Below are 10,399 nucleotides of genomic sequence, written 5' to 3'. Positions count from 1 at the left end.
AAAACATAACCTTAAAATCGACTCATGCATGAAATGAAGAATCACGCGAAACATTAAATTCGCCAAATTCTTCCATTTCTTTCAAATAAGGATCGAGATATAAATAGAAGACCACCGAAGTCGTCCGAAGCCTTCAGATCGGCAATCATCGTACAGCAGGGAACCGAAGTCGAAACGTGCATTTTCGGCTTACCCACGAAGTCACAGTGGTAATCATGCACCTTCTGTTTTGCGGCTCCCAAACGGTAGGTATGGTGGGGGTAAATTTCAGGCTCGATCTGGCAGCTCTGCTCTCCGTGATGCTTTCCGCCCCCCCCCCCCCCCCCCCCCCCCAGCTTCACAGGTTGGCACCAGCTGAGGGGAGCGAACGTCCCCTTCCACTGCACGGACCACGTCAGTAAGTCCACCAATGACCAGTCCTTCTGTCCCCGCCCTTCTCACCGCCGCCCGTTTCTTTAGAAATACACTGTAGTGCAATTATCTATTTATCATTAGTTCTATTTAAAACCCTTATGTTTTTGGATAAGAAGGAGGTATTGGAATGTTTTGTTTTCGATCTAATACTTACGAAACCCACAGATACACAAGTAACTCAATTCGCGAAATATTTGACTATCACCTACCTAAAAAATAATTCCACTTATCCACCAAGCATGGGGGCAGAAACAAGTGCAGAATTAAATAAAACAACGAAAGCTTGTGAATATATCCCCCGTTATTTTAATCAGTCTTTTAATCAAACGCCGGATTCGTATTCAGCAACCCCAAAAACATAAAAATATGTTGGCTACTACCGGCGGGCATGAAAATAGATTTTTTTACAAAAATATATGCACAAAAATCACTGTTTTCCTCGATTTTACGTCTATTTTTGCGGTTTTTAAAAAAATATGAGCGTAATGGGTTATTTGGACCCCGAATTCGGATTCAGCGATCCCAAAAACATAGATATGCTGGTGTAGTCTGCCGGGCAGACCACTTTTTTGTGTGCCGTTGTAGTTTGTATACAAATTTCAACCCAAATAGAGGAGTTCTTAATCCAAAAAGGCACATTTTTAACAAAACAAATGAATTTTCAACCAAAAATAAGGATTTTTCAACAGCATCGTTGACTTTCCCTGATTTTTCTACATTAGTTCTGATAATGAATTTTCTATAATCTAGAATAAACTATTTGAAAATAATTATAGACCTATACTGATTTTCCTACGATATTTTTTCGTAAAGGTATTATTAACCCTTTTGTAGACGCAAATCTTTATATATGTTGTTGCACACTTGGAATACTCGGATATTCATCTTACTTTTTGAAATTTATTATGAAATTAAAATCGTACCTTGTTGTTTAGTTCAATAAATAAAAATGAAAAGTGTGTCCTAAGTCCACAAACACGGTGTTCAAGAATGAGATTTAAATCAAATTTTCGGGTACTGTAAATTTTATTGTTTTATCGTTTCTTGGACATACTTTAACAAGATTTATATCAAATATAAAGTAATCGTTAGGACACTTTTTTATAAATTAAAAAAAAAACATTTTTTTCATAAATTTGTGAAAGGGTGATTTATTAACGTTTATTGATACGTATATTTACTGTCTTTGCTTAAATTTAATAAGCATTTAAAATAATAATAATTTAATAAAATAAAATCAAGAAGTAAAATACAAATACGCTATAAACACTAAGTATTAGGGTGGTCCAAAAATGCATGGCGATTTTTTTTCTATGCTAGAGGGCAAAGACCCCCCCCCCCTTCCCCACCATTTTATTCCAAATCCGAACAAAGAAATTCCGTAATTTTTTATTTTTTTATTTTAACAGGTCCCGGTTTTGACTTGAAGTTTCCCATGTAAAATGCATGGGGAAAAATCACTTTTTTTTTAGTTTTTAGAATAATTTTTTAGGGCTTAAAAAATGTTACTGGAAAGTTATGGAGGCCTGTAGAGAATTTTCCAAAACGAATTTCATCTATCAGACATATGGGTTTGACAGCCCTAACCCCCCCCCCCCCCCCCCCCCCCCCCCCCCCCCCCCCCCCCCCCCCGAGTACCTGAAAACTACCTTTAAAACAAAAAATGTTAATTCTTCATGAAATCGACTTTTTGAACAATGTATTCTCGTTTTTTTTTACTTAAAATTATTAATATTGGTCTAGTCGGATATTTATTATCATTGGTTAATTAATTTTTTATTATTTAAACAAATGGAATTTGTTTAAATAGTTTGTTTTTTTCGCAAATTTGCCTGCCTCCTACTAATTATTACTATTAGTCTAGAGAAATATTTATTAACATTCGTTCATTAATTGTTTATTAATTAAACAAATGGAATTTGTTTTTGCAAAAGTTAAATCTAAAGATTGTACACCTTTCTGTAGCCTCTGGCAAACACTCTCTTCCGCTTTCGCGTATTTTTATTGACATTAAATTCTTAACTATACTCCGCACATTATTCTAAAACTAAACTGATTGTTAAATTTGGCTAAAGAAGACTTATTACTAATAACTAAAGACAAACGCAGTTTATTAAAATATCCGCAAGCGCCGAAAATCAAACGCACGCACCGCACGCTTATAAGTCGAACGCCTAATCCCCATAACTACGATGCGACGCTGAGTGCGATATCATAAATGCTTGACCGGATTCATCCTATACTTTAGAAATGAGGTTTTAAATTTTTTCAGAAAAAATGAAATTTTTCAAAGTTGGCATCTTGGTAATTAAAATTTTTTTTTTAATTCAAGTATAATTAAGCATAAGAACATTAATGTACTTTCAAGCACTCACAGCTGTATTGCCCGTTTTACCTGTCGAGGAATTTACAAGGTCCCCTCGAGAAAATAATTTATTGATAGAAATTATTTTCTAAATATATCTTTATGAATAAAGCTTTTCATCTAGTGTAATTAAAAATATAATGCTAAAAAATGAGCATATAAATAATTTAAGTCAAGTACCACACGACAACAACCTGTCGAGGGCCAGCAGAGGGAAAACCTAGATTCTTCCAGCTAGAAAATCTGGCTGCGGCCTCGTAAGAAGCAATATTTAGTTTAGGCGTAAAGTGCCAATTTCTACCCGGGTAGTGCATACTTATTAACAAAATGTTGGATTGTTAGTATATTTTGTAAGTAGTGTAAAAATACGGATTAATAAACGTTAAAAAATCATAATTTCACAAATTTTTGAAAAAAATTATTGTTTCTTTAATTTATAAAAAAATTGTTATAACGACTAATTTAAATTTTATATCAATCTTTTTGAAATATGTCCAAGAAACGATAGAAACAATAAAATTTACAGTGCCCGAAAATTTGATTTAATTCTCATTCTTGAACACCGTGTAAAACGACGCACGGTATTGCACGTGGGCTTGCCCTGGCGGACGAAAGGAACCTAATGGAGCCTCTACAAAGTACCCGTAAAAACCCCATTGGGTCCCCATTCGCCTCCTTTTTAAAAAACTCGAAAAAGCAGAAAACCCAACTTTAAAATTGTTGAAATTCGGATTCTACGTTCAAATTCCCTATAGAAGGTCACGGAATATCGCAATGTTTTTTTTTGCAACGGTAAAAAGTTTACAAAAATATAAGACGCATAACGCCAGTTGACTGCTACACTTCATACGCATTGTCTGTAAGTAGCAGTCAACAGGCGTTATACGTCTTATATTTTTTAAACTTTTTACCGTTGCAACACAAAATATTGCGATTATCCCGTGACCTTCTGTAGGGAATTTTAACGTAGAGTTTGAATTTCAAAAATTTTTAAGTTGATTTTGCTGTTTTTTCGAGTTTTTTAAAAAGGAACCGAATGGGGACCCAATGGTGGGGTCTTTACGGGAACTTTGTAGAGGCTCTACTCGGTTCCTTCGGTCCGTCAGGGTGCCTCATGCAGCATGTAACAAATAATTACTTAATAAATAATAAACATTCAAATTATTATTAATTATATTATTACTCAACATATTTCACGTAAATAAATAAAATCACTTGATAAGAAATTAATAACCCACTTACAGTTAAATTTTGTATGGCAAATACCTGGGTATCCCGTATCCTGGGTGAGTCCTCGATGCATCTAACTTTGTAGTCGATTATTATTGTAACAAAATTTCGAAAAAAATTCTATACACGCCATTTGCTTTGAATTTAGTTAAATAATGGCGATTCGAGGCCCCAGTCAAAATTTTAATTTTTACTCCACGTACGTACAAAAATTTAAGTAGGTGGTGCACACAAGAGTTAAGGGGACTAAAACTACTCGGGTTTTCGTCGCATACATAATACGTTTACGAGGATGCATTGTTTAATATACGATTTAAACAATAATCTAAAGGTAATTTTACTCGCGAGAGCAAAGCGATTTTTTCGATAAATGTTCTTGTTGTTTTTGTGTACTTGAAAATTAAGTGGTTTTTGCGCCTATAAAATACAACGCGCCAGGTAAATCTGTGTGCTAGGCTGCAGTCACTCGTTCTAGTTCCAAGTCGATTAAAATCTTCAACTGCGTTTTCGTTGCTTATAGTAATATATAATATAATACAATAAGAAAAACGAATAATAATTAAAATGGAATTTTTAAGCTGGTTCGATGGTAAGACAAAAATGATAGTTTTACCGACGAAAAGGAGGATATTATTAGTATAATACATCCCTGGCGGACCGAATGAACCGAATAAAGTCTTTACAAAGTAACCGTAAAGACCCCGTTGGGTCCCCATTCGGTTTATTTTTAAAAAACTCGAAAAAACAGCAAAATCAACTTTAAAATTTTTTAAATTCAAACTCTACGTTAAAATTCCCTACAGAAGGTCATGGAATAAGCGCAATATTTTGTTTTGCAACGGTTAAAAGTTTAAAAAATATAAGACGTATAACGCCTGTTGACTGCTACTTACAGACAATGCATTTGAAGTGTAGCAGTCAACAGGCGTTATACGTATTGTATTTTTTTTTAACTTTTCAGCGTTGCAAAAAAAAACGATTGCGATTATTTCGTGATCTTCTATAGGGAATTTTAATGTAGAATCTGAATTTCAACAATTTAAAAGTTGAGTTTGCTGTTCTTTTCGAGTTTTTTAAAAAGGAACCGAATGGGGACCCAGTGGGGTCTACGGGTACTTTGGAGAGGCTCCATTCGGTTCCTTCGGTCCACCAGGGATGTGTTTTGAAAAAATTATCATGATATGTTATTACTATTTATTTTTTTAATTGTGTTGTATTATATTATTTTATGTTCTATATTACTATAAGCGACGAAGACGCAGTAATGGCACATTTTGTTCGGCTTGAAACTAGATCGGGTGACTACAACCCATCATACAGTTTTAACTGGCGCGCTGCATTTTACAGGCGCAAAAGAATGCTCGATTTTCAATTACAACAAAAATAAAAACAGGAAAATTTTTCTAAAAATCGCTTTGCTCCCATGTGTAAAATTGCTTTTAGATTTTGTGGTATGATTAATGCATTTCAAAATGCATCCTCGTAGACGCATTTTGTATGTGGCGAAAACCCGAGTTGTTTTAACCCCTTTAAGCTATAGAAAGAATTAAATATCATACCGGTGAGGAAAGCAGAATGATAATATCCAGCACTAATTTGTTTAATATTTTCAGGAATTTGAACTTTCGTCGGTTTATTGACGAGGCCGGAAGTGCCTGGTAAACCAAGTTGTCCCTCCAAATTACTGCCCCAAACTAAGACTGATCCATCAGCTGTTAAAGCCATTGAATGCTGGGACCCAGCACATAATTGGACAACTTTTGGTCCCGCTAATCCACAATCGTGGACCATAACTGGTGAACTGGAACTGTCACCAACTGCATTACTTCCTCGACCAAGTTGGCCCTCTTGATCACTACCGCATGCAAATAGTTTTTGACCACCTAAAGTTACAACAACAAAAAATTTTTTTAAATTAAATACTAATTTTAAAAATAATTTTACCCAATATTTGGGTGAATCTTCAATTCATCATGTTTACAATTTTAAATCTTCAGACTGAAGATGTAAAAGGGGATTAACGGTGATAGTTCAGACTCCACAGTGAAAATTTTTTTCAAAATAGGGGAAAAGAAATTAGCAAGGAAATAGTAACATTTATCAAGGAATAAAACAATTTTAAATTCAAATTAAAAAATTGGATTCTTAATTATTTGTTTCAATCAAACAAGATTAATTTTTTATTAAAGAAAAAAGAATTTTCTATCCAAAAGACGAATGCTTAACAACACTTAAATTTTTGACCAAAAAATATTACTTTTTAACAAAATACTTGAATCTTCAAAAAAAAATTAAATTTTGAATAAAATAGTCAAATTAAAAAAAAATTTATCTTCAATTAAAAACAGTTGAACTTTTAACCAAATATTTCAATTTTCAATCTAAGAAGTCGAATATTTTGAGAATCATTTGACTTTTAAACATGAAAAGATGAATTGTAGTCTGAAAGACAAATTAATCTTTATCCAAAAAAATAAACAATATATAACCAAAAAAATCAATCTTAACAATACATTATTTTTTTGACAAAGTAGTTTAACCTTTGCTCATATAATGGATGAACTTTATATCAAGAAGGTTGAATTTTCAAGGAATAATATAATTTTAGATATTTCAACCAAAGAAGATTTTAATTTGATAAAAAAAATAGTTAAATTCAAACAAAACAAGAACTAATTTTCAACAATATAACGTCAAATCATCAACCAAGGATGATTAATTTCTTATCGAACAGTTGCACTTTTAAGCAAGGAAAAAAAGGATCAAGTTTCTACTAAAGCAGATAAATTTTTCTACAGAAAAGACGAATTTAAAAAAAAATGTTGCATTTTTAACTCAAGAAGATAAGTTTTCAACCAAAAAGGATCATTTTTTATCAAAGCTGTTAATTTTTTAAACAAATAATTACAATTGTAACCAAACTCATAACTGTCAGAAAAAAAGGAACTGCAAAATAAAGAGAAATTGTTCAGAATATAGAATTTGAAAAACAATTTCATTAAAAAAAATAGGTGTCAAGATTCAAAGATCCGTAACTTTGTGGAAATATTTTTCTTCTCATATAATTCTCAATTATATTCGAATTTTTTTATTAAGAATTGATAACAATAAAAAACCATTTAATGATTATTAATTCAAATTTCCTTATTAAATTGCACATTGAAAATTACAAATTGTTCAGGGAAAAATTAGTAAATCTTGAAAATGAAGTTTTGCGGCCGCCTTAACATCAGATCATTTTTTGTCTATAATCGAGATATGTCTCACGATTGGTGATCATTAAACATAATTCAATATAAAGACCTTCAAAAAAAATCGTAAAGTAACGTACAGTAATTAACGTTATTTTGCATAACTGGGGAAACCTCCCGACAGTGGATAATGCAACGTGAATAATCATTAATTAAATATACTAATATACGTAAAATAATTCACTTTAAAAAGTTTAATTTAATAACTGAAAAATAGTTTTTTTTATAACAATGAATAATAAAGTATTATTGCTAATTTGTAAAATAAAGCAAAAGAGTATACCATTCAGTTTGAAGATTAAGCAATTAATATTTCAATTACTGGTCAATTTTTCTTAGTTCTGATTTTTACAAACATAATATTATTGTCTACAGACAAAAATTCTAAGTACGTGTTTTGATAACTTTCGCTATTTTTAATATGAAATAGTGGAATTTTTAACTAATAAAGATACATTTTGAACCCAAAGTAAAATATATAAATCGTCAACCAAAAAATGAGCTAACTTCTAACTAAAAAAGGCAAATTTTCGACTGAAAGAAAACGATTTTTTAACTAAAAAAATTAAATTTTAATAAAAAATGGAATAGTGTAATTTTCAGATCCAAAATTGCATTTCCAATAATATAGTACATCCATAGAAATGAATTTTCAACTAAAGTAATGAATCTTCAACCGACAGAATTAGTTTTTAATAAAGTAGTATAATTTTGAACCAAAAAAGATGAATTTCTAAGGAAAAATTAAATAGTTTATATTCCAACTAAAAAAAAAAAGATTGCAATGTTAAATAAAAACAGTTTAATTTTTAAAAAAGGCAAATTTTCAATAAAATACTCCATTTTAGTGTTAAAAAGTAATTCAAAAAAAGACAATTTTGAATAAAATAGTTAAATTTCCATCGAAATGTATCAATTTAAAACTGAAAAATTAAATTTGTGATCAAAAATGAAATCGTATAATTTTTAGTTTTAAAAAATTTGAACCAAAAAAGGATATTTGTACAAAATACTTATATTTTCTACCAAAAATAATGAACTTTCAATTCAAATATTTATGTTTAAGAAAAGAAAAATATTTTTGACAAAGTAGTTAGGTTGCTAAAATATTAGTTAAATTTGTATCAAAAAAATAAATTTTTTAACGAAATCAATGAATTTTTAACGAAAAATAAATGAATTTGCAAACAAGAATAATTTTCTAGAAATTAGTCAACTTTTAAAACACATAGTTAAATTTTCAACTGAAAAATGATTTTTAATTTTAAAAAATTAATCGCTAAGCATATAGATTTATTTTTAACCAAAAGAGACGAATCGAGCGGACAGATTGCACAACGACCTTAGCGCTTGGATTCAGCCAGCCTCCCGAGTAAAAATGCTTCGACTTGAGTTCGACTTGGTTAAGTCTTGAGTTCGTCTCCAAGACATCGATGTCTGGCTGTATCTCAAAACTAAGTCGAGACATAGGCCTTCGTCTTCTTTTTATGGTCACGGCAGGTAAAACGGCGTTTACTTGTCTTAAGTCGAGCCTTGTCTTAGCTAAGACGATGTTTACTTAACTCAAGACGAGCCTTGTTTTGGCTGAGATTATCGAACATTTTTTGGCTCATAAAAGAGATTAAAATTGACGAATGAAAATTTTGTAATTATTAAATTAGTTATTTTTAATTTTAAAATTCAGAATCGGTGGGACTGAACGAGTATAACCCTTAAAAACTTTCTTTAAACAAATAAAAATGGTAACTTTCTAGAAGGATCTCCTAAGCCGTTAGAAATATGTGAAAACAAACAAAATTTTCGGCATCTCTTTTCGATTAGTTTTTATCGTTGTCAGAATTACCATTTTTGTTAGGGCAGGTATACGCTCGAAGTTATAAACCGCACGTGTTAAAGTCATAAAAAATAGACTCAAGGGATACATTTATGTCTTAAAGACATAAAAACTTGTCTTAAAGGCATAAAAACTTGTCTCTAAGACATAAATTGAAGTCTGGCTCCGTCTCAAAATTGAGACATGCTCAAGTCGAAATTTTCAACTTCAGCGTGTCTTGATTGGGGGTAATTCAAGTCGAACTCAAGTGGAACCATTTTTGTTCGGGCTAGCAGGCAGAAGAGGGGATAACGCTTTACTACTGGGCCGAGTTCATTGGACAAATAATTTTGAAACTGGCGTCATGTCCAATCAACTCGGTCCATAGCAACGCGTTATCCGCTCTCTTGCCTACTAGGCAGCCTGAGTCTGAGAGCCAAGGTCGTTGTGCATTCCACGCGCTCAATTTTCCACAAAATACATGAATTTGCATCCAAATAGTTCATTTTTAAACTAAATGAGGCGAATTTTTTTCAAAACCAAAAATTGCAAATTAAATTTTCAGTTAATCAATTTTTGACGATAAAAATAATTTTTCAACAAAATTAGTTAATTTTTCAACCTACGTGAAAAATCTTCAACCTATAAAATTTTAAACAAAAGCAGTCGAATTCAACCAAAAAAAAAAGGATGATTTTTCTCCAAAACCGTTGGTTTTTAAATTTGTAAAGTTTTTTTTTATTTTCACTGCAAGAAAATAGAAAAACTTTTGAAAACATGCACTTTGAAACGTTCTTTCAGTGAACACTAATGTTCTATTTGTGAATTTCAGAACTAAGCAAGAAAAAGGGACCGTACTAAAAATAATCAATTTTTTATTTTCACAAAGATTGACTGACTCTTTCACTCTATTCACAAATGAATTATAGACCATTATTAATCATTTGTATAGAAAAACCTATTTCATGAGACACGCATAATTTCAGTCTATTTTCACGCCTCTGAAGTGGGGCGAAAACTCTTTTTACTCGGCTAGGAGACAGAGCTGCCAGATCGAACCTGAAATTTACCCCCACCATACCTACCGTTTGGGAGCCGCAAAACAGAAGGTGCATGATTACCACTGTGAATTCGTGTGTACGCCGAAAATGCACGATTCGACTTCGGTTTTCTGCTGTACGATGATTGTTGATCTGAAAGCTTCGGAAGATTTCGGTAGTCTTCTATTTATATCTCAAACCCCATTTGAAAGAAATGGAAGAAATTGGCGAATTTAATGTTTCGCGTGATTCTTCATTGCATGCATGAGTCGATTTTGAGGTTATG

The 10,399-nt window shown here is 31.8% G+C and overlaps 1 protein-coding gene across 3 annotated transcripts in view; it reads right to left on the bottom strand.

Annotated features, from left to right (window-relative positions):
• LOC117180886 (X-linked retinitis pigmentosa GTPase regulator-like) overlaps positions 1 to 10,399 on the bottom strand; it is a 91,445-nt gene that overhangs the window by 60,473 nt on the left and 20,573 nt on the right. For all 3 annotated transcript variants that reach the window (XR_004468066.1, XM_033373462.1, XM_033373463.1), the window contains exon 5: positions 5,569 to 5,892. Coding sequence is in view for 2 of the 3 variants with exons in the window: in XM_033373462.1 (XP_033229353.1) it covers positions 5,569 to 5,892 (324 nt within the window). In the remaining variant the exon portion in view is untranslated. The remainder of the gene's footprint in view (positions 1 to 5,568; positions 5,893 to 10,399) is intronic.

This window comes from Belonocnema kinseyi, chromosome 9, assembly GCF_010883055.1.
Source record: "Belonocnema kinseyi isolate 2016_QV_RU_SX_M_011 chromosome 9, B_treatae_v1, whole genome shotgun sequence".
Taxonomy (NCBI): Eukaryota; Metazoa; Arthropoda; class Insecta; order Hymenoptera; family Cynipidae; genus Belonocnema; species Belonocnema kinseyi.
Note: the sequence above shows the minus strand (reverse complement) of the source record. Positions and strands in the feature narration are given on the sequence as shown.